At 38.2% G+C, this 25,390-nt stretch overlaps 1 protein-coding gene across 1 annotated transcript in view; it reads right to left on the bottom strand.

The window, feature by feature from the left end:
• GPR158 (G protein-coupled receptor 158) overlaps positions 1-25,390 on the bottom strand; it is a 209,339-nt gene that overhangs the window by 5,559 nt on the left and 178,390 nt on the right. Inside the window, exons 7-8 of the mRNA XM_026065775.1 lie at positions 15,266-15,504; positions 3,589-3,727 (exon numbers count right to left, since the gene is read on the bottom strand). Of these exons, the coding sequence (XP_025921560.1) occupies positions 3,589-3,727; positions 15,266-15,504 (378 nt within the window). The remainder of the gene's footprint in view (positions 1-3,588; positions 3,728-15,265; positions 15,505-25,390) is intronic.

Genomic DNA, 25,390 nt, shown 5'->3' with positions numbered 1-25,390 from the left:
AAGTCCACAGATGCACATTTTGCAAAAGCTTTTGTTAACAGAAATAGTCTAACATGAAACATTGGCTTATATGTCATAACCATACAGTCATCATTTCTTGTTTATTACCTTATAAATGTAATGTTTCATGAACACAACAAAATACTATAAATTCTTCTTTCTTAAAAACATGTTGCTGTTAAGGCATGCAGGCTCTGGCCTGAAGTTTAGCTAATGGACAAAACATGAGAAACTACTGAAGATGACACAGGAGAATGCTGCATATAACAAATAATAGAGTGAGAAGCTAACAAAGTTGCAGATAGCGCCATGAGGAATGGTAAGATTTCACAGGTGGTTAAGGGGGAGTTATCTGAAGGACAGCCAAACTCTGTGGGTAACTGAAGGGAGTATTGGGGACATACTGGGGAGCAGAACCTGGAAGGTTGGCAGTATCTAGGTAACCATATTAGTAACAGCATTTAAGGCCATAATTACCTAGGTAATGATATCAGAAATACCAAATTTGAGCATGGATATAGCAAAACTGAGACCAATGAGAAAAGAAGTAATTAGGGGTGGATTATAGGGGAGAAGACAAGCATGGACAAAGAGCGGGGCTAAGGTGGATGGGAGAACAAGCATGGAAAAATGGAAAAAGGGGGTGATAAAAGAGGCCAGTGGCATGTAAGCAAATTGCCACTGACTGAGCCCTGTACCTGATCGCTGCGGTATGTCCAATCTTCTCATTAAATTTTATCCCTAATTTCTGTGTGACCTCACTCTTTATTCTGTGTGTGTGTGTGTACTTTGTCAGTGAAATTGTCTGGACTAGCCAGCAAGTTGGAGGGACCCACATGTGGAAAGACCCAAGGTCAGAGCCCCTGACTGTGTAAGGGGCCCAGGGTCTGAGGATGGATGTTAGATGGACTTAAGGCCCATGCTGGTATCTGAAGGATCTGTGAAGGTGGTGTGCTTGTGAACCTACAGAGGGGTGTATGCTTCACTAGTGACCCTCAGTTCTGATCTGCTGGAGAGGAGGAACAGGACTGTCTGTGTTCTTGTTTATGTGGTGCCCGCAGAGACACCTGCACTGGTCCATGTGGCCAGCTGTGTGTGTTGTGTGGATCTGCACCTTTTGGCTAACCCTTAACAGCTGCAACTCTTAACTTTTGTGGGGGCTTTTTGTTTATGTTTTACGCAGAAAACCTTGGCTGATTAAGATATCCAGGCCATATCCCAGAAAGTAAAATATCACTATTTGTAGTAATCATTCAGACCCAGCAGAGATGGGGTTTCTATTCAAATGAGATTATGCCATACAAATTTGTTTTTCTCAGTAATAGGAGAGAAAAAGCAATTTATGAATTTAATGCTATACTGATTTGAAGATAATCAAGAATGCTCTGTTTCTGAAAAGGGAATAATACTTTGAAAGAAAAACAAACCCCAAACACCTTAAGATCTGATTTAATGCTCACATCAGTCTCCTAGGAGCTTCTTGAGTTTTCAGACTGGATGGCTACCTCATGATCGTAGGTATCTTTCAAAATTCCTGTACTTGCATTTCATAACAACTCAGATATGTCTCATAAATACGATTCTTACATTTTATCTCTTTCAGTTACATCCAGAACTTAGAAGGGAAGACAGAAGCACAGAAATGTGAACTTCGAAGAGATTGGGTTAAGAATCATGTATACAGAAACGGACATAATCTCAGGAGGGATCATGTATTTCCAACACAGGTTGTTCACTCCTATCTATAAACAGTGCATTATATTTCTTCAGCAAAGCAACATGTATACCAGAAAGAGCAATGAAGCAATACAAAATATATATATTTTGTAAAAAGAAGGATTGAAAAAATCAGTAGATCTTAGGCCAAAGGAACAATTTTATCCTCACTAGGATAAGCTGGAAGACCTCGTTCTCTTGGGTGTCCTGGATAAGATATGTACTGATTCCTTTTTCTGATTGTATTATACTTGCCCTAAATGAAGGCATTCATACAAGAAAGGGAATCTCTTCAGAATTCTGTGTTTGGTCAGCTTCGTCCAGTGTAGGAACATTTCATAAAAATTAAAAAAAGTCTAAATATCTACTATATAAAACCAAACAAACCACTGAGCTGATCAGAAATGTAGTAAAATCAAACCTATATAAGAGGGAAGAGTCCTTTCTCTTCCTTAAATCCCTATATGCTTTTTAATTAAAATTCACAGGGTTGGAGGAAAAGAAAAAGTTACATTTCCCCCTTTTTTCTGCTTTCATCCTGTCCTATTGCTAAACTTGCAGCCCAAACAATACCTCTCCTAATGCACTGAACTTTATCTTCGACCATGGCTCAAAATATGGTTTAGGAACATTAATTAACAGGGGAAAACTTTGATAGAAAGGCTGTCATACTGGTTACAGACAACTTATAGAACTGTAATAACTGACTTTTTTTAATCTACTCTGTAAGTTGGGAATGAACATTTTCCAAATCCAAATTCAGTTTTTTAAAATTATTTTTTCAGATTTCGTGTTAGGAGTAAAACCCAAGAGAGCATATGGATGTGAGACAGAGGGTTAGGAGAAGGTGAAGGAAATAAAAAGTTGCAAGCCTGAGAAGTGTAGTGAACTTCTTAACAATGATAGGGAAAAGAGCACCTAGAAGGAATAGCAATGAAAGATTTGCTTTAGTGATGTTGGTTTGGAAAAGACGATGCATCATGGAAGAAAACATGAAGATGGCAGAAAAAAATGTGAACCTGAAGAAAGACCAGAAACTAAGAAGTGGATTTGAAGACTGTCAATGGAGAGATGTAAAAAAAAAAAAATCTGAGTAGATAAGCTCTGTCAGACAAAAGAATTACATAAGAAGACAAAGAATGACAAAGAAGACAGAGAATGTCATAAGAAAGTCATAAGAATCTCTTACAGCATGAACTGAAGTTCATGCTATCTTGTTATTTTGGATGTTCTATGAGCAATTCATTTTTACAGGGTTCTCTGTGGGAAAGGCAAATATGCTAATTTGTACGTAGCTCTTATTTATTAGTTACTGTTCTAATAATTTACAAGTCTGAAATGCAGAGCTCATTATAAACTTTGTAGGGAACACGTGCCTTATATAACTGTTACAGCATCATGTGCATAACAGCTTTTTATGTCAGCATATAAACCACTATGCTTCATGCATGAACCAATACAATTATCTTAACATACAACTGCACCTTGCCAATCTGTTACACACCAGGAAAAGTTCACATATACCAACACTCTTACCTGCTATTTTTCTAGAGATACAAATCAGTGAGCAGTATGTAAATGAATCAAGACAGTAGTTCTGCTACATCTAATTTATCATATATACTGAACTTTGATACAAGTACATATCAGCTAGCTATACTGAAAAAAAAAACAATTATATGATTATCAGGTTGACTGTACATATTCTTGAGTCCTATGGGAACAATTTTAAGTTTAGTAATTCCTTAACTTGTGGAATTAAATATTTATGAGTCCTTACATTATGCATCCTATCCCATTTACCCATTTTAAATTGCACCATATGAAACCTGAAAGATAAATAGTTAATTACTAGATCTACAGATCACTTGCCTAATTGTATGGAATATAGCAGAGATAATGAGCTCATTGTGAACTGCAACAGCCATATAACGTGGCTCATGAAATGCTGATGGGACTGTCCGCACTGCATAGCAGAGATAAACACCCCACAAGAGGAATAAAAATTCAGCTGTGAGAAGAACAAAAAGAAACAATTTGCAATTAGTTTTATAGATGAAAAAGGAAGGAAATTTGAAGTACTACAATATCTTCTGTACGTGTGACTATGTATATAAAGACTGCATATACTCATATATATATATATATACACACACATAGGCATCCAAACACTTTTGGATATTGTCACTGTACATCACACATTTGGTTTTAATTTTACACACTTCTTTTTTCCAGATGAGGAACCTTTGCCTTCATGGGTTTTCAGTTTTTCAGTTAACAAACTTTAAGACAAAGTCTAATAATTCCTTGCTTGTTTTTCAAATTAGTACTACAAAAGCTTGCCATCACTTAAAATAACAATTTTTTATTATCTGTAGCTCTGCTTCTTGTCACAGAGGCAGCTACCAGTGTTACTACTAGTCTGTAAGGTTTTTAAGACAACGGTTTAATTTCAAAGGTTTATAACTCAGACATAACAATATATTTTGGGTTAAAAAACTCCTCTGTTCATGATAGTTAATTCTGCTGGTGCCTATAATATTATGAGTCACCACTGAGGGCCTAATGTAATTATAACAAATTACATGTTTGGCTCTGTTATGAGCAAAATAAATAAAAGAAGAAAGGAGCAGAAGTGAAGGGTCAGGATTGGCTTAAACTACCATGTTAGAGCCAACTCATCTGCACCCTGTACTCAGACACCAGATTCCAGTAGACAGTCTGCTGTGACACCATTTTGGTTGTGATTCAAACAAAATAATTTCAGATCCATCTTAAAAAACACCCCCTTCCCCAAAAAACTCCACAGCTCAGCCATGTGGCTGTAGGTACAGCTGGTGCTGGTGCCTCTTGCTTTGCAGTTTGGGTTGACAACAGCTGGAAGTAGTTGAGCCTGTCCAGCAATGTGCAAGTGCATACTGGGCTCCCGCAGCACTGGCACGGCTCTGGGACACCATCAGAAGTTGACTCTGATCCCCCTGGCACTCACACATTGCTTTTGCCTTGCTGAATTCTGCAGCTAATCCACCAACCATAGTGTCCCCTCTGCTCATTAGCTATTGTGTTAGTGAACCTGCAGCACATTCAGTTCTGCTGCCAGCAAGTTCATACACTTGGGAGAAAAAAGTAAAAAGGCAGGGATGGGATTTAACTTGCCTACACTCAGCTGTTTAAAAGTCAGGTGTCTGGCTGATGCCAGTGATCCTTCCAGCATCGAGGAACAGCAATAGCCAGTTCTGCAGGGCACTATCATCTCGCCCTAGCAGAGCAGGAGGTGCTCGCTCTCTCTCCTTGAATACCAAAAGCACACTGATAACCACCCTCACCTAAGTATCTCGATTTTACATGTTCTGGCAGGTGAGCTGAAACCTACCATAACTCTTAATTCAGTCAGCTTTTTGAGCTAAAGGAAAGTCCTTTATTAATGCTTTTCTTGTTTTTTTTTTTTTTAACTTTTATATTTACCTTTGTCATTGCATTTTAAATTATCACTGAATATATGTAAAGATAGAAATAAATTACATTTACAGTAAAAAATACAGTCAATGTACTGTAACAAAAAATCAGATGTTTTTTCATACTTCTTTCTGCAAATATATGTTATTATGCTGTAACTAGAACAGGTGATCAGTGACATCAGCCCATGGTAGTGATCAGCAAATCATTATCAGTCTGGTTTAGATAAGGACACAAAAGTTTGTGAGCCCCCCATTAGCAACAGATTGAAATAAAATATTTGCACTGAATATCTGAAAAGAACAGGCCCTCTGGCCTACTTTTAACAGTCTGTAACTGTTGTAGAAATACTTTGCCATTGTGTTTTGAAGCTTCTAATTTTACTATGTGTCTCAGCTAAAATCAATAAGAACCAAAATTAAAATGATTTCAGTTACGAAATTTTCTTTGTACTGTGATAAAAGTTTCTTTTTGAACTTTGAACACCATTTTGGACATTTCTTATTGTATCAAAAATAGAATGCCTAGCCTTAAACCCATCATTTTTACTAGAACATATCTGACATAAACCCAGCAGTTTAGCTAGCTACAGAAAAACATTTGAAAAGGTACAACTCACATGTGCTGCTATTTTTTATGTCCTTCCTCACCAAAGCCCCAGCAATAATAAACTTTTAGACTAAGTAATAGTTTGAATTGGTATCTCACTGAGTGTTAATATGAAAAAACATAACATAAATCTTCTGAGACTGTGTCCCAGCCTGGTTTTGAGCTTTACACAAGCATGTAYGTGGGTATATCTTTCACAGATTCCCTATACACTCACTGCTTGAGCAAACTGGGTACCACTTTCATTTCATTACTGTATATGCTACCAGTGAAGCCCATTACTCTAGTTTCTTAAAAAAACCTACATAGAGATGAGCTACCAAGTCATCTTCCTCCTGAAGTCTTCTCTGAGCAAGTGGAATACAAATTTTGGTTCAATGAAGTACGAGTAGACACCTTTGCAAATTATAGTGGTTGGGTTTTCTCTCTTTAAGCACACTTGTCTCGCATATGCAGAATCACAGCACTTAAAGGTATTGCTTTTCAAAGCACTGAAATCCATTGCTCTAATTGCTCTGTATTGATTTAGAAGAAATTGGAAAGGAGAAAATATAGTCACAAAATGAGGTTGCTACAACCACATCAGTGGATCTTATTGCCCTGTGTTCTATGGAAACCTGTACTATCAACACAGTCCAGCAGGGATTCCCTAGAACATGCTGCTCATCTTATTTCCTCTTATTTTGCCTTTCACCCAAGTYCCCCACAGTGGAAAAGGATACTAGCAACGGAGTTGAATAAGGTGACATTAAGAGCTAACTGCCAAATTAGCTACTTGCCAAATAACAGGCATAGTCCACAAAACTGCCTGTGGTCTACTTTTCTTTCTCTGCCACAACTGAGTGAGAAGAGCCCCAAGTCTTTCACTGATAGAAGWTTTAAGTTACGAGTGCTGAGAGAGGTGATGTCGAGAGTTTGAGAAAGCTGGGCTTTCAAGGGCATGAAAATATATGAAGTATAAAACTCCACATTTTAAAGGTCTCCCTAATTAAGGTGGGCCAGGTTTTGCATATTTTTACCAGAAAAAAATCTGCTATAGCTTTGAAGTTTTACAAGAATGAAACTTTTTGTATCCAGATTGAATACAACCTTTGAAGATATCTCAGAATGCAATCAAAAGTGAAAAAGACACAACTACAATAATAAAGACCAGTTTCAATGAGCTGGCATAAGCAGGAATGAAGGTAGCATTTGACCTCCAGACCAAATTAATTCTAAAAATTTCACAGTTTTCAGTTTCACAAGCATAGTTACAAGGAGTTTCTAAGACAAGAGTGGACTTCAAAGTACTGATATCCTGGAGCATAGCAGTAGTTTGCACTATTTAATATACAATGCTTTTATAAAAGCTTTACATTTAGAGCAGAGATGGCATCCCTGTCTACAGATAATAATTAGTGTGATATCTTGTACAGATAGGAAATAGCTTTTAAAACAAATGGTAAAATAAAAGGGTCCCTATAGTGGCTAAGCCCAGCACTACAATAATTTCATTAGCAATAACAAACAAAACATACTGTCTGAAAACCAATTTATTATCAACAGCACTAATTACACAGCTTAAATGTATCATGTGGAAGTTGCGCTTGACRGGGAAAGTCAAGTTCATATAATTAACTTCAGACTTGTAGTGCAATTTGTAATGACAATCTGCAGATGTTAACAATTTTGCTGTATTATTTTTGTGTCCTTTTTCCTTTCTTGATATAGAATAGGGTGACATATTTATGTCTTTATTATACTTATGAAAAATACAGACATAAMTAACTAAAATAAATAAATAAAAAATTGAATAAAAATAAGGAAGCCCATTTGGCCATCATGGAGCATGTTTCTTTAAGAATCTTTAAGATCATACATCTCTGAGGTCTTACTAGTCCTGTTCACTGTGCGCTCTAATGACTGTCTTGCACCAAACAATCTTTAATGATTAAAATCTGTGAGATCTGATAGGAAATTTATTTTTGGCTTGCTAAAGAATTCTTCACTACAAGCCTGGTGTAGAAGAGCGATTTCTTGAAAACTAAAGGACTATCTCAGTATACTGCAAACCTACCAAGACCAAACTCAAATCTCAAAACATATGATCTTGCTCCTTCAAATACGATTTTATCATAGGTTTTGAAAATTATCCCCTTTTAATTTTAAACACAAGACATACTGCATATTCTCTTCCCCTTCTGAAAAATGGGGAAAATTACTAAGAGAAAGAGCTGTCAACAGCTACCTGGAGAGAAAATGTGAGGTCAAAAAATCAGGCATAAAAGAGCTCCTAAAAAATTTGCAGTAGCTATTTTATAACTGATCAAAACAGAAATTCAGATTTCAGGTGCAAATCTGGGACAGATAAGAGAGTAAGAAAATTAAAAACTGCTTTAAAGACATAAATGGATGTAGATATGAGTGGAAGGTAAGAGACGAAAACATAACACAGCCTTCAGTGCACTGGACCAGACTCATGCCCAGTGCAACTGGCCTGTTATACAAGTGCACCATTTCTGCTAACTTGGGATTTGCGTGTGCCATTGTTCATACTCCGCACATTTTGATAATGAAGGACAATGATATGTTCACAGTATGTGATATATATTTGGTCTATAAAGAAGGACAGATTCATGGTTGTTTTTATTTACTTAATCAAATCGAACTTCCTGAAAATCTAGGAATTCTTTCATATTTAAAGGCAGGACAAGGCACAAGTTTACCAGAGAGATTCTCTGACATCCTTCAGTGTGCAAGGCCATGCCACGCACAGCAAGACGTTTGCAAAGTGACCCACTGCTCCCTCTCCAGATCCCCAGCAGCAGTAAATTCYGGCACTCTTCTACCTGCCTGTTCATCGTCTGCCCTGCAGATGTCTCTACTTTGGTCGATCGAACAGAAGTGCACATTTGTCTCTACCATAGGGCTCCTGTGCAAACGAAAAAAGTCACCACTTGAGCCAAGCTTCACAGAGGTGATCACAGAGTGTGTTTTTCTTGCAATTTGGGTATCCACCYAGAAATTTTTGCTGTGATTTGCAGCAGAACTAAGCACACAGGGCTGTATTTGTAGTCAGTGGGAACATACATAACGTTATATATAGATTCGACTAAGCTCTGTAACTGAGTCAAAAGCATTGCAAAATGGGCAGTTGAATTAAATGGACCATATAACCCTAATCTTATTGTGCCTCAGCCCCAGCTGTGTAAAATGGGGATAATGCCCCCTTGTCACTGCAGGATGACATTGGATATAAATTCACTTTTATTTGTGAACTGCTTAAATCCTAAACTGTGAGCTTTCCTACCCTCCTTGGTCTGGAAGGGAAAGTGAGTTATTTTAGGCTGTCATTTCTTACTCTCTGCCCTCTTACCCGGCCAGAAATGTCTTTCTCCCGTGCTTTTTCAGGCAAGCCTCTAGATGGCGATGGCTGTGGCTACAGCCTCTCAAAGGAGCTCCCTTGAGCCATGATCCCTACTTACATGTTCTCTTGCACTCCCCTGTCCAAACGCTGTCCGCAAGCAGAAGACAGCCCTGAAGGTTTAAAGCCAATTTCTATGAATATGTATAACGTCCTTTGTATGACCATGCCGATTTTCTTAAAAAGCACCATTCTAGAACAAGAATAGGCTCCTGCTTTCCAGAGGTGGTGAAATATTTTGTACGTTGACACTGCTTTCACTACATTTTTGTAAGAAGGGAGAGCCATTTTTAACCATGATTTAGAATAAGCTCATGTGGAATTCTGAAGTTTGCACTGTTTGCAAAACAAAAAGTATTATTCCAACAGTTATTGCCATTTTTTATCAGATTTTGAACACAAATTATGGATTATAACTCTAATTAAATAGCCATGCTACAACAACTCATCTACTTCTCCCTCACATTTTATTTCATCAGACTATTGCCTATATTTTAAATTCCCTTTACTGAAAGGAACCGCTCTTTGGATCTGGAAGCATGGCTGTTCCATCCATTTATTCATTCAAATTGACTTCTGGAGCTGAGAGAACACCATTTTAAAATAGAAAAAATCATGTCCTAGATTGCTTTTCWATTGCCAGCCAATACAGTCTCTTTCTGCCTCACTGCATTCAATCTCCCAACTGGAGAGCTGCACCATGTCATAGTAGAAGTTTTTTTCTTAGGCTGAGAGGATTTTCATATATTTCAAGAAACCATGATTACATGTCTAAGTCTTTAGTTCTGCATTATTCTTAAGAAATTTTAAATTACCAGAGGTTTATCTCTCCCTCTTATCATATCTCAGCACCATTTTAATTAGCCAGGCATAACAATAGAGTTCTTTATGGTACACTGCATGGAGTAAGAATTAATGGAGCCAAATTCTGACATTCTTCTTTACCAGGATTTACACTGTTTGTGGCTGTACAACTCTGAAAGAAGAGCAGGGGTTTATGGGTTGCTGCAGGACACTCCATCTCTTGAGCAGCCGCAAGGTTACCTTGTGAATCTGGTGAAACTAAAACAAGGGACACGCTGACCCTCGCAGTCTCCGTGCCCCTGGGTTCAAGGGCGACCTACAGATGCCTTAGCTGGCAATGAAGATATATTCACCAATTTGAATGTGAGCAACATGCCCCTCGCACAGGTGTCTCACTACAGGAAATGGATATCAGAGCTCAAGTTTACACTCTCCTGGAATTCCTCTCATTTTTGTACTTTCCCTCTTAGCCCTTATACAGCACACTAAACGCCTAGCAAAAGAGGATGCAAACAAATGCCAATGATATCAAAAGTACTTGAAGGACTGGAAAGACTTGCAGCACTACAAGAAGTGGATTCCAAAAGGGGAAGTCCTGAAGACCTTCCCAGTCAGCTCAGCCCAGCCCAGCAGTCCTGCAAAGACAAATGGAAATCAGGGCAGCTTCCAACCTCCACCAAAGCCAGCTCCTCCTGGGGGTTGCATGCGGGAGTATCTGAATACAGCACTTACCAATAGGTAAATGTGTGGCTAAAGCCACACAGATGTGGTTTCCTCACAGGAAATGCTTTGTAGAAATGGTGCCTAAACAAAGGCTATGGGATTTCACCTGGGATGTAGCAGGTGCCAAGAAGGAGCAACATTATTGCAGGGAGTAACCCAACCCAAACTGATCAAATGGAGGGAAGGTTGTAACTAATTACAATTATGATGTACAAAGAATCAGGACCACCAAAATCACACACACATRATGGTATCCATCATTCAAAAAATCTTCCTTTCTCAGAATGTGTATAGGTACTTAACTCATTAAGAAAACTCTGCTTTGACCCTAGAATATTCATTCAGCTAAGTATTACACACACACATATATATGTGTGTATATATATTCTGTGTGTGACAAATAATCTATTAACATAATATACTCCATTTTATAGTTAGGGATTTCATCATTTGTTAAATTATGAGTACAAGTAAAACAAGACATTGAAATAGGGATTTTTGAAACCCGCTTATTTTTTCTTAAGGATGTGAGCATTTTTTAAAGTATTAACATAATGGTTTACAGGTCTAAAGAGGTAGATAATGACTTCAAGAGCTAAACATYTAAAATTTCTAATTTGAATATGTATTTGAGTCATTTTGCTTTTTCAGTGTATCCAGCAAATTGCTTCATTTAGTGGCTATACGAATGCTCCAAAATCATTATCTGTTGTATCTGGGGGTGGGAGAAGAACCTAAGGCTGCCTGACACTTTCCATTATAAGATCTTGTTTTTAGTTGAGGCTTAATCATTCTGGTAAAAATTTCCTATAGTGGGTGTTTTCCTTGGGGTGCTCTTTATTTTCAGCTAAAAGAGTTCTGCTGTTTTGGAGAAAAGGAGACAGAAAACTTGTGACTGCCCATTGTAAAAAAATGTGTTTTTCTGAGAAGCTCCATTCTCCACCATCCTTGAGCATGTTCTATTCTAAATTAGATAGGGAGAAACAGTTAGTCTGAGATCAGTGAACTGTCCCACTTCATTTAAGTCTCTTCTCAGAGAAGACGTTCTGCACCACTCATCACCTTCGTTGCTCATCCATGTACCGTTTCCAGATTTACTGTATCTTTTAGAGAAGATGGACCTAAACCATTATTGTTGATGTGGGTCATGAAAGAGGTGTATGTGGGGAGAAGGAGTGGGTTATAATAGGGAGAAAAAGGGCAGTTTTGAAGTGGAAGAAGTTGAATGCTCCTCTGTAAAAAAAGATTCTTTTCCCATTTCTACTGCAAACATTTTTATATAGTCCTGGTCACATTGGTTAGGGCAAGCTTTTCACAAACGATCACTATTTTTACATAGTACATTTTCTGAGTATCTAATGTGAGAACTGAAGCCAGAATCTGTATAAGTGCTGAATGTTAACAAGTACATCCTGATTATGCTTTCAACACAGAGAGGCTATAAACATTTCTAAATACTCTGAAAAATCAGTTCCTATATGTCTCTAGATAGGCAACCAAAATGAATAGCTACTGTTGACAATTTTGGCTTTAATCTTTGTACATCAGTGCTAGGGAGAACACAGCTTAAAAATGCCCATGTGGAATTAACAATTCTTTATTCATGGCATACTCGGAACAACATACCCCAAATATGGCATAGGGCCATTCATCAAATGTGGATAATAAAAAATAATCACTCATTTGCTGAATGCAGCAGAGGGCCTGTAGAAAACTCAATGAAGGGCCTTGTAGGACTGTATTACAATGCACTAACTCAAAACTATACAGACTTTCTTAATTTTCAACCTATCAGAGCTTGTTCTGGCAACTCATATCACCTTTAGATGCAAAGATTATATAGCTTAAATATTAACAAATGAACAGTGGGAGGGAGTTCTTTCGGGAACACAGACTGAAACACTTACTTTGTTCCTTTTTCTGGCTGAGGGCATTCAATAATCATGATACAGCCTTTTGTTTGAAATTCTCTTGATAACAGGACCAAAAATATGAACTACCAATTAATGTGCCATTACAGTAGCTCGGGCCAACTGCACTAGAGTAGTACAGCTTATGCCAGCTGGGAATCAAGCAAGTGCTGGGGAAAAATACCTAGCTATATTTAGTTAATATCTGCCATTCGTTTCTGGTTTAAATAAAACACTGAAAAACACACACAGYGCACATGTGGGAATTATTAACAACTACAGTACAAATGCTATTCTCACTGGATGAAACCCTGGCCCTACTGAAGTCAGAAACATCCACCTACTTTAAAACAGCCAAGATTTCACCCATGCTTTTCATTTGTATTTTTACACGCATCTCTGTGCCTGTCCTTCTCTCCTGCCATGGGCTTTGTTCATTAAACTTATTATTTTGCTTTTTTTCCCTAGTTTTGGGGAAGCTCTTTTAAATCCTGTGCTGATATATGTTTCATTTGTAGGATTTTCCCCTCAGGATGAATAATAATAGTTTGATTCATAATACTGTGAACTCTTAGGTACCACAAGCTTTTTGCTTTTGCTTTTGCTTTTTTTAATTTGAAATCAGAAATCTGGTTGTGGCAAGTGGAGGTATAGCATATACTCAGGCCACAATAAAATGGCTTTGTGGAAGAGCTTTTTCAAGCCCTCAGGTCTTTCTCTAAAATCTCAGATTGTCAGCTGTGCCATAGCTTGTCAATGTGACAGATGCCACAACCTTGAAAGTGACACTGAAATGAAGGAGATAAAGAATCTAGGCAAGTGACAAATAAGCTACCTACAAGTATCCATACTCAAGGAAAATGCATATTATCTTACATTAGGTTACATAGAAAAAATGAGATTTACTGAATGTTGATTTTTCTCATCAGCATACCAAAGAATACAGAGGGAATGTCAGAAATGGAGACAATCTTAGTGTCTAAGTTCCTACTTGAGTATCCTCTTACACTTAATGGAAATGTAAATATAAAACATTCATTGCAATAAAAGTCTCTTGAGATAGAGCCTAAATAACATGATTAGTATGGAAAATGCTTCATAAATCCTAACTCCAATGATCTCTGTTAGCATAAAGGCTTCATCTCATTATGACTTTCCAACAGAGCCTTGTTAATTCTCACTTCACTAATCTGCGACCTTGAAAATTCCCTCTCCACATTTCAGTAAAACCTTCACAGCAGACTGAAACAGTGAGGTATTCTAGCATTGGGCTACATTTGACAGAATATATTAAAAAACAGTCACTAGTGCTATATAAAAAAATGTGCTCAACTGTAACTGAACTAAATAAGATACCTTTTATAAATCAGCATCCTGCATTTTTATTTTAGTATTTTAAATCAAGTATCATAACCTATCTATTAATTAATAAATAATAAAGAATCTTTTGCAAGGATGCTCCCAGTCAATGATATGAATAAATGGGGTCCTGCATTATGTGTACTTCTCCTGACATATCTCTGAGATGAAGTATCTGATTTTGGAATTAGATCCAACTGGTTTTAAGCTTTTTGAGCAGCTATTAACAATAAAAATCTTACAGTGCATATACATACACACACACAGACACAGACACACACAAACATTTTAGTACAGCCTTATAGCTGGATATCTGCTGGTACCAGTAATGTGGTTCCATAGTTTACTGAAGATTTGCACAAACATAAGTCTGCTTTTATGGTAGTTTGGGCAAGAAGGCAAAATGACAGAGCATAAGAAATTCTTCCCAATTTTATTCAGGCTTGAAAACTAGTCTTGCCTCTACTCCCCTTGAATGTATTTTGAAACACTAAAAGATCCCTGTCATTTCCATCACTAGGCAGAGAGCAGCTTATGTCATTTCCTCATCAAAAGGGGACTATTGATCATATTTARGTATTAAAATTGGAGTTGTTGATCAGTTCACTACTATAGCTATAAGACCAAGAGAATAAAAACATTTGTTTGYCATTATGCAACAACCACCTGTATCAAATTTTTAATAATACTACACTGTAGTACTGACTATGAAAAGCAGTTGAATTTTCAGGCAAAACAGATCRGTGCAGATGACATCAACAGGTGTTCCACATTTAATTCCTTTTTGCTATTAATCTTTATGACATCTCTAGGGATAATACAAGTCCATTACCGCAAAACATAGCTATATTTTATCGGTACAGTTAGAAAAGTGGTCTTGCAAGTTCTTTTTCTTCACACACCAGAGAGATCTATCCAGTTCTGTGGTGCAGAAGGAAAAAGCCTCCCCTATTCTAGCCACAGGTTCCGACTTTAATAGTGTAGAATTCTAGATAGCTTCTGCCTTCAAAGATCACATTTCTTGAGCACCAATAATATTGTTATTACAATCAAAGTTACAAACCTTTGAAAGTCATAAAATTTTCAAAATATTTTGATCATGTTTTAATTCTTATCCCATTTAAAAACATGTATGCCAATACTTCATTCCTCTAGATGCTTTTCAAGTGATGTTATGCAGACTGACAAAATTTTAAGGTATTTTAAAAGAAGAAAAAAAAAAGAAAGTAAAAAGCAACTAAGCTTTATTTTAACAATTAAAGGATAAGCTAGAAAATGAACATACCAATAGCCATCATGTAATCCCAGCGGTCTATGAGGCACATATTGAAGATCAGGTGGTCAGATGTTTGCCCTTGGCCAATGAGTGGAATGTTTCTCTCCAAATTTTGGGTTATTGCAGAAGTCCAGCCGACGAGAAACCAAAAGACTATCAGGAGAATTACAGCCAGCATCCTCATCACTCGTCCACCCGTCATGTATGGAATACGCTGAGCAGTTCGGGACAGGAATACCTTCAAAACCCTGGAAAATTCAGACAGTGCAGAATTAAAAAGAGCGATAACTGTGTTGCAGGAATTAGATTTTCTTTTATTTCACTATCAGATTATTAAAAAAAAAGACTTATCAACATTCTTTCCCTTGACAGTATGTACAAGAGTGAAATTTGAAACATTACTACTTTCACATTCATCRTATTTAAATGGATCTGATTGCTGCCCAGAAGTTGCTACACGGCAATAATAGAAAATATTAGCTATATTTATGTTAGAGACACACATTTAGATGTTGTGTTGTCAGGCTATTTTGTACCTTCCAGCTCCTAGTGGAAGATTTCTATCTTTGGAAAAGGGAACGTTATTTCCATAAATCAGCAACCATGTGTCTGAGATTTCATTTCCTTTTGATGCTGTCTGTCTGATCATCCCCAGGCATGCTGTTTCCAGAGGAAAAAAAGAGCACTTTTTTAATATTCTTCCTATTGAGTGTGACACTTCTGAGACAACACCCTACTCCTTGTAGAAATAACTGTGTAAGGCATTTTGCTAATGAAGTGGCTCCTGACATGTTTAGAGGCAACAACATGTTTTTCTAGTTGTGGGAAGCCTATTGTACGTAGCAGGGACAGAACCATCCTGCCACATAATCTGTCAGGTATATCCATCATGTAATAGGTACTGAACACATACCACTCAATTTAAAAATACTTATGCTTGCTCTAAGGATAGCTTTATTCCCACTGTTCAAAGAAACATCACCTGCATTCTTTTCTACCCATCACCATCTGCTACAGCAGACAAGAGTCCTGCTGGGAGCATAACGGCAACCAAAATTTGGGAAAGTCATCTTGGGAGGAGGGAATAGTTTGACTCTTCATGTAGCACAGGATATTTCAATTCGATGCTGGCAATACAAGAGGATCTGATCTGCCAGTAGGATCTAATCCTCTCCTGGTGTTTTCCTATAGGAAAAAAAGTCCGCAGGGGCTACTCCAGCCATTACATTGTCACAGTGGCTGTGGACTAGTCAAGCAATTGGAGGAAAATTTCCTTCTCCCCTCCCCTCCCCACTCAGTGAGTTTTCCTTAACCCTGTCAACCTACTAAGGTTGGGCAGTGAGGAAAGGTTTTCACAGAAGTTTTCAGGTACCCAAATCTTTAGAAGTGGAAGGACTGAAGTTTAAAGGCTGTTGTAGAGATTGGGGTAAGAAGACTTTCAAAATGAAGAAGTGAAACAGATTCAATGATTTTGTCCTCACATATCAGGTCCTGATTTCTGAGCATGGGCATTTCCAGTGAATATTCTTGACATCCATGAATGGGCAGATTATTGCTGAGGTTGACTGAACTTTTTAAGTTTTTTTAAGAATTTTTTAAGTTGAGTTTTTAAATACCCTTGTCAGCTCCCAAAGATTTTCAGTGTACCAAGCACCTATGTCCCAAGTCATACCATGGCCAGGCCTGCATTTTCAACAATAAAGAAAAAAATCACATTCCGGATTAATATTTATGTTCATATTTGCCTAAGAGAAGGCAGAAGTAACTGGCACTGCCTCTCAAACAAAAAATAGATCAGTGTCTGTTAAGGCGGAAGCACAAAAGCTTTTCCACATCCATAAAAATGAATCACCATTTGACTATAAACGCAACCTTCACAGTGTGCATTAGGTGAAGTCAGAGATCTGAATATGTTCGACATTATTCAGCTGTTTCCCTCCCAACAGTTACTCCACAGGGAGTCACAGTTTTTGATCTTCCCATGTTCTGCTCTTCCTTTACAGATGCTAACTATTTTATGTTTGAAGCAGATTCCCAAAGACTTCAGGCAGAATAGACAGAATATGCAGAAGTGAGTCAGATAATTTCCCTCTGCGTTTATCACTCACAGTACTATTGTTCCAGAACGGTACCAGTAAATCCCCATTTTTAGAAAAGGATTGTTGGAACACTAAAATTCAGTATGAGCAAAGGCTTTCTTCCTCAATGTTGTGAATGCTGATCAATACTGAACTTCTTTGAAGGAAAGGAAAAGATATCCTTTTTGAACTGGACTAGAAAACAATCTTTTCACAGCCGCAGTTCACCTTTTGAGAAAAATCTCATTGCACGTGTTTATGAAGCTTTAAGAATTAGAGAAATCATATAAACCACCTGAGAATCACTGTTAGCTTTTCTTTTCTTTATATTTTGGCTCTCCAAAGTCAATTCCTGGCGATTCTACTGAAAGCCAGTATGCGAGCCTTTTCTGGACATAATAAGCCTGGACCCATTACATTTTTTCCAACACTAGATCATTGACTGCTGACTGTGAAATAGCTTTTTTAAGGGAATGGGGTGGGCTGCTGTTACATTATTGATGTAAGTAGGGTGAAAAAAGTAACATTTTGCAGTACAGCAATCAACTCCCCTCCAATTTAGATCAAACCACTCTTCAATTTTCCCATCTTTTTCACAAAATACATGTCTAACACCACCAATATTATTCCCTTGAACATGAAGCTTGTATGTAACCCAACCTGCACACTTTTTTTAAATTTTATTTTTCTGAGCAGCTATAAGGAATGTTAGGTTAAATTTGCAGTGTTGAAAATCTTCTAGTTTGTGGCATAAAAATAGTCAACCAGAATATGAGGTAGAGAGTTGAAATTCCCTCATCCTCCTATAGGGATCTGAGTCCAAACCCATTGCTCACCACCTCCAGACGCTGGAAGAGATGTGCTCAGTTGGTTCTGATTTACTTTGTATTATTGAACATGCATCAAAGCAGAGAGGTGCCCAGGAGTTTCCCCTCCTAAGAGCATGCCCACCCACCAGTCTGGAGTGTCATTCTCCTTCCGTTATCTCTGACTCATCTGCTATCTAAGTTTATCATACTAGTTGCACTGCTGCAATATAAAGGCATGAGATCAAATTGCCCTGAGATCAAATTGCCTTAGAGAATGTGTAGTCTAATGACCCTCCTTGAGGACAGCGGTGAGTTCCTGGTTCAAATCCCTGCCCTGAATACTGGGCAGACAATACTCAGTCCCCTTTTATGAGTTATTCTATATCTATACATTGGGTTGAAATAGCTAATGAGCAAATGAGAGAGACATCTCACTGGGAGGTAAGAGGTGGAACATGTGGGCTACATCCATATTAATAAATTAAATATGCGCAGTGTTGTCCCCAGTACTGAGGATGACTGGCACAGAACATCCTGCAATAACCCTCCAATGCAAGGCGGGTGTATGCGAACTCCCTGCTGCAAGGGTCTGTGTCAGCTCCTGAACCATGCTAGCAAACTGCTTAAGAGCRCTCAGGCTAGCACGGGCCAAAGGCAGCCCACGAACCATGAGAACAATTTAGCAGGATAGAAGATGGAGTTCTAGTGCCCAGGAATGTTATCTGATACTACTTAATTTATGAATATAGATGTAGCCCTGGATTCCAATACCTGAACAAATTAATATTTAATTATGAGTATGAAGTAAAGCAATTCAACTGGAAAGACTCCTCCTCCTGTCCTGTCTACCCCTCAAAACGCCTGGCAGTGAGAAGGTTAGGACACTGTTTGAGAGGTATGGGCTCTGATCTAAGGCAGAAAAGAAAACTTAACTGTCCTCCTCCTCATCTTTCAGCTCTTCTTCCAGCTAAAACCATTTAGCACATGCAATCTACTTTTCTGTGCTGTTCTTGGATAATCAAGCTATCCTTTCCAGAGAAATGCCATCAGCTCTATTTACAGGCAGATCAGACAGAACGCAGATGTGCTACACCTGCTTTGCTGGAAGACATTAATGGATGCCCTCAAGCAAATTTTTGACCTGTGGATAGCTACAGACAGCATTAAAGCTGATACGTAATAGCCATCCTTTTTATGGAGTAAACAGAAGACACAATTCAGCCTGAATGAACTCCTTGGAGACCACTGCAGGTAACTTCCAAGACAGCCAGCAGCACCGCCAAGTCTGGGGAGAATTAAACTATATGGTCTGAGGGGTTTTCCTGGGCCTGGATCCACATAAATGGACAAGGGGATGGATTGGTTGCAAACACTATGAGAGCTGAGTGCTGAGGGAAGCCCAGCAGACAGGAAGAGAACTAATGTTGCAAGGGTATCTGAAGCAGAGGGACAAAGGATCCTGGTTCACAGGACTAGCTGGAATCGCCAGTTTGGAAACTGTGCAAGCAAAGCACGTGGCTGCTGCCCCAGAAAATACATCCTGGGATGTAGTGTGTGATCTTTGCAAATAAATAAGATCGTACTAAACCTCCACCTTGTATCAATAATCTGTCCTAAGAACAGAAACAACCTATCACAGCCCAAACTATTAGCTGACTGCATAAGCAGCAGGAACAACAGGTGAAGGATCCTCCTCTGGCAGCAATGACCTGGCACGGTTTGTTTACCTTTTATTCCTAATATCTATCATTTCATGGCTCTACTGAGTCATCCTATCAAACTGTTCTGTTCCAGACTGATGATTTTTATTGTGATATGAAAGCTATATCATAAAGATAAGAAAGAGGTCAAGCTCTTACAAAATATATTGCCTTCCTAAGGGGGGGATTAAGTCTTATCTGCTTTTTCTAGAGTAACAGTGAAAGTGGTATCAGGTACCTAGAGTTTGTAAACAGATGAATAGGCACCTATAGCACAGGTACATCATTGTGTCAATACAAAGGAGAGCCTATGCTTCACACCTGACACATCCCCACAAAAAAAACAGTAAATTTTTTTTTCCACAGAAGGAAAGATCACTGAAGAAACAGTGTCAGCACTTAAGCCCCAAGACTGAACTCACAATTCATATTTAGATGCACCCATACAAGCCAGTTACTGACTCTCGGCTGGAAAAGCATAAACCTCAAATGAGAGAATTAAACAGCTTTCTAAAACACATCTCAGCTGAAAGTCTCCAAACTAGTCTTTGTCTACTCCCTAAGTGATTTCTCAAACCTCAGCATAGAATAGACATGAGGCCCAGGACTGAAGAAGATACTCACTGAAATCATGACAATCTTTTGCTTTACTGAGTTTGGTCATTCTGAACCTGAGCAAACCTAGAGCAAGAGCCATGCCATGTCAACAGGACTCAGATGATGAGACCTGCATCATATGCATCATGTTCTCTCCAATCAAAAGGTACAACAGATAGATAAAGAAGTTCTGGCAATCATCTGGGTGTACGAATATTTCTGAGAGTGCCCATGTCTAGCTGTCAAACTTGGCCACATATCACTGATAGCCATCAAAACAGGTCAGCTTCTTCTCACCACACTTGCCATAAGTGAAAGTACAGATGATGGGGTGCTCCTCATAGTTTCACTTCAGGAAACAATTCTGTAGTAACAAATACCCTATCAAGAAGGCCATTGCCACAAAAGGCAAGACATTCTTTGAAGAATTGGCTAACACCACCACACTGGATTTTGTCATCAGCAACAGAGCGCAAGCTGGCTGAATGCTGGTCTGCTCAATGAGACAACTAATGGTATCATGAGCTTGCTAGACAGATACAGGTAAGCTCTAAATATCCACTGTATTGGAAACACCGGGAAACTGTGCCGCAAGACTGAGTCCTCTGTACTGGAAATGTGCCTGGCTCCAAATCCTCACTTTGGGATTTGTGGTTAAAAACAGGCAATATTCATATTTGAGGATATCTTGATGATACATTAACAAATTACTGATCAAAGAGTCTTGTGTACTGAATGATCAGGGAAACAGTGGTGTTCTTTTTGCTTAACAAATTATATTTACTTCTGAAAATGCGTTTTTGAAAGTACACTGTTTCCATGATGCATTCCCCAGAGTTTTAAAGTGATTTCCTATTACAAGAAACTAATGTAATACAAACTTGTCAGATGGATGACTAAAATAAGAAAGCTGTAAAGGGGAGTTAGGAAATGTTTTTATCTCAGTGCCTGGTAAAAACTAGCATTAGTAAGCACAGACATGGGTCATGACTTAATGCTAACCTATGCACTAATCTATGGTGAGTTCTTCTCTAAACTGTCTGGTAGTTTCCTAGATTAGCTTTAATACTACACGTAGCACTATAATAGCATTGTTCCTTTAGAAATAGTTATACTCATACACCATGGAGGAAGACTGAACTAAATGTTTTATGTGCCAGTGAAACGTTATAAAGGTCTCTTCTCTGATGAAGGTCCCACTTATGGATCAATATATAGGAAATAAAATATGCTGCTATAATTTCAAAGTGCTGGACCAGATTGAGAAAGGTAAGAAATTATGGGAGGGAATTCACATGCAGATTCAAGAGAAGGCTCAGCATAGCAGGAGGCAAAAGAAGTCCAATATGTTTCCCATTGCAATCAGAACCACTCACTGATTCCCACTGGAGTAGGACTGGGCTCTCAGTATCATGCATTTTTAATAACATGGAAAGAGTCTATAAAATATGACTTGCTTTGATGTAAATGTAAATGATTTGAAGTAGCTTTTTTCTRTCAATCTGTAGGTATGCCTGGTATGAGCAAACCGAATGATTTGTTATTTCTTTAAATGTAACTTGGATTATAACATTTTTCATGCTGGACATACGCTTTATTTTCATCTTTTACCTGCAAGTCTAAATGCCAGTGTCACTCCCACCTGAGGAAAGCTCAATTTCCTGGTGGAATACAGATCAAAATGATTTCTCTGTCTGCAGCTGATTCCAAGGATTGTAGCTGGAGTCCTCCGACAGTTCAGCTGAGTTTTGCTTTTCCTCTGTGCTCCTCGCTCCCCAGCTCACTGTTGCGCTGCATGCATCTGTTCTGGTTGGCTGCCAGCTCCCTTTCCAACAGAGCCTGAAACTCTGCATACATGTTGCTTTTTGAAGCACTTTTGTTTGTATCACCATATTATCCAGGTAGGTTTCATCAGAAATGGCTATTCCTTAACTGGATTTGTCCATCCTGGATACATGCAGATGGATGTACCGAGTATTGGGGAACTGAGAAGTAAGAAGGCTCAACAGGGTACCTGCCACATCACGTAACCAGGTTTCAGCATGCAGACCAAGTCTCCTTATTTATGAAGTCCTCATCTGCTTTGTGCTAATTATCTCTCCTAATAAACCACTTACTGCACTAATACCCCCATGAACCCTGCTGAGATTAGCAGAACTACACAGTGAAGCATCTGGCCCTCAGGTGTCAGTCTCTGACCACTCAGCACTCTTGCTGAACACACCATGACTACATAAATCATTAAATAAAGAGCCCATCAATCTGTTCCCAAACAATAAGCAGTGGCAAGTCTCCTACTTGTAAACTATTCACCTTTAAGGTTACATTGCACAGTTACTTTGGTAGCACCAAAATCAAGAGCTGATAACAACAAAATCCTTTGTGAGATTTGTAAAATTCTGATAATCAGCTGATTTTGGGATAGGCATTGATGCCATGTGTTTCTGAATCTGTTATTGAACAGTTAAAATAATCATTTAAATAATTTCCCCATGATAGGTATGTTTAAATAATCACATCCTTCACTTGCCAAAAATGAGGTCAGCTCCTCAGACATGTTTTTCCATAAGCAAACCAATCTCGTAGAGCTCTTTTCTTCATTCAAATTTGGGGTGATTTTGTGGCAGAAACCTTAATTCACAGATAGTTAAGACTCCTGCTGCTAGTGCTTTAGTCTGAAGATTATAAATCCTTCAGACTACACAAGCTTTGGCTTAAGCTAATTATTTGCTTCTTAAAAACCATCAGGTGATTATTATTTTTTTGTAAATCTAAAGCCATTCAGTTCTTTACCATTGTCAAAGACTTTCAGAATGGGAAGTACAAAAGACCTGGAGGTCACTTGTGGAGGAATGGTTATGGGAATGGTTAAGTGAGAGAGGGCATGCTCTGATTGGGATGAGCAATCCCGTCTTCGGGGTAGAGGAAGGAATCTAGGCCAAGGCAAGCGAGCCTGCTGAAAGCGGCCTTATCTAGGCCAAGGCAAGCGAGCCTGCTGAAGCCTGCTGAAAGTGGCCGTATAGCRGCCTTGAGCACTACAAAAGAAGGTATTCACAAAACTGGTAAACAAGTCTGGACGGAACTAGGTTCCATAAATGTCGACGGAGCGTGGACAGCAACCTTGCACCAATCATATATCCGCTTTATGCGCGTGGACAGAAACTGTAACCAATCATGTAACTATTGCTAGCGCATGCGTATTGCTTGTCGATATATATACTTTGTGTAAGCTCTAATAAAGGGAGAACGACCATACTCATATTGAGACTCATCGTTACTCCGGGCCCGTTCCCCCCACTCCGACAGTCACTATTTATCAGGAAGCTTACACTGTGAAAATAGGTTCAGGTAATGCCTCCTGGTAATCCTTTCCTACAACAGGTCAAAAACATTTTCAAAACTTTCTTTACAAAATTTGCTTCACACAAGGCTGATGGAGTTGAACTTAAAATGCCAACTACAAACCTTCCTGATCTGGGCTCACAATGCTTAATTTAACAAAGTCTGATGAGTAAAACCAGTGTGGATGACACAAATTCCCTTTCATTTTAGTGCTACTTGGTACAAACATTCTCTCGTGCTGAAAATGTTTACAGACAATTTCAACAACCTTTTTGAATGTCAGAGGCATTTTCTACTAATCAACAATAAGGTAGTTGGTCAAAATCTTGTGCCAAAGCATGTGTTTTATTTTTTAATATAGTTACACTGCAGATAGCAAAATTCTTGCCACGGATAAAGCCCTAATCCAGGACAAAGTAGATTTGGGGGTGACTACATGGCTAGATCCTGAAAGATTTTCTTTCCTTTCTGCTCCTTATTACTTTGCTGGTAGCCCTGCACTTCTGAGCAGAGAATGGTAAGCCCAACTAAAAAAAGACAGTACCTTTTCAGCACTTTTAATGTGGCCACAAAACCAAAATACCTTCTTCCTTTTAAGTTAAAGACAGTAGATATTCTGATCCATTCGCATGATTTGAAAAGCTATAGCTTTAAGAAAACAATAAATATGAGTTTTTCAAAAAGATTGTAAAATAACAGTCAATAGCAACTACAGTGCCTGCTTTGCCACTGCTACAAATTTATTAAGATTAATTTATTGAAGTAAAGCACTATACACAAACAATGAAAGGTTTTTCACTGGATCAAAAAGCAGTGGCTCATACACAACTGAAAATCTAGTGAATTAGAATGAATTACAATTCACTCTGCTACCAGCTTTTTATTGTGAAGACTAAACTATACATTAATAGCATATTTACAGATCTCTATACTTTGCTTTTTGACAAATGTACTAAATGGTATTTTGCAACTGAAGAAAAACAACATATCCACAATTCTACAAATAAATGTGTTAAAATTTATAAATGGATACTCCAGTGTTTTCCTTTTGCTATCCCATTACACATGTGGCTAATATGATATTGTAGCTATTAGTTCACCTGTGCTACATAGTGGTTTAAATAAGACAAAAAAGATTTCATTAAAAAGCTCTCATTAATCTACTGACTTTTCACTTTCTAATTAAACAGTAAGTTTCTATACTACAGCATCATAAAATTGAATTTCCTTTTATGCAATCCCCTTTGGCTTATTAGCTACTTTAATAATATATCAAAAACTATTAATAGTGCTCTTACTGCAATATGCAATTCTGTTACTCAATTTTCTAGTGCAGGATCATAGAACCTATAGCTTGAAGGCCACACGTAGCTCTCTACTTCATTTCACATAGACTATGGCTAACATCCATGGAAATGCACTAACATGCAGATCAATACAGATGTTTGAACAGTCTTGCAGGCCCCAGCAGGAAAAAGGTTCCCCATCCCTCTTCTGAAGGAATGAACTTACAAGATCTAATCATAAAGTTTGGGTTTGTCATCAGATAAGCATCAGCGGCCAAATGACTACTCTGAAACCTGCACTTGCAGGAGGAAATTAAAGGCC

Source organism: Apteryx rowi, unplaced genomic scaffold, assembly GCF_003343035.1.
Source record: "Apteryx rowi isolate R43461 unplaced genomic scaffold, aptRow1 scaffold_231, whole genome shotgun sequence".
NCBI lineage: Eukaryota > Metazoa > Chordata > Aves > Apterygiformes > Apterygidae > Apteryx > Apteryx rowi.
This window is presented reverse-complemented; position numbering and strand designations above follow the sequence as displayed.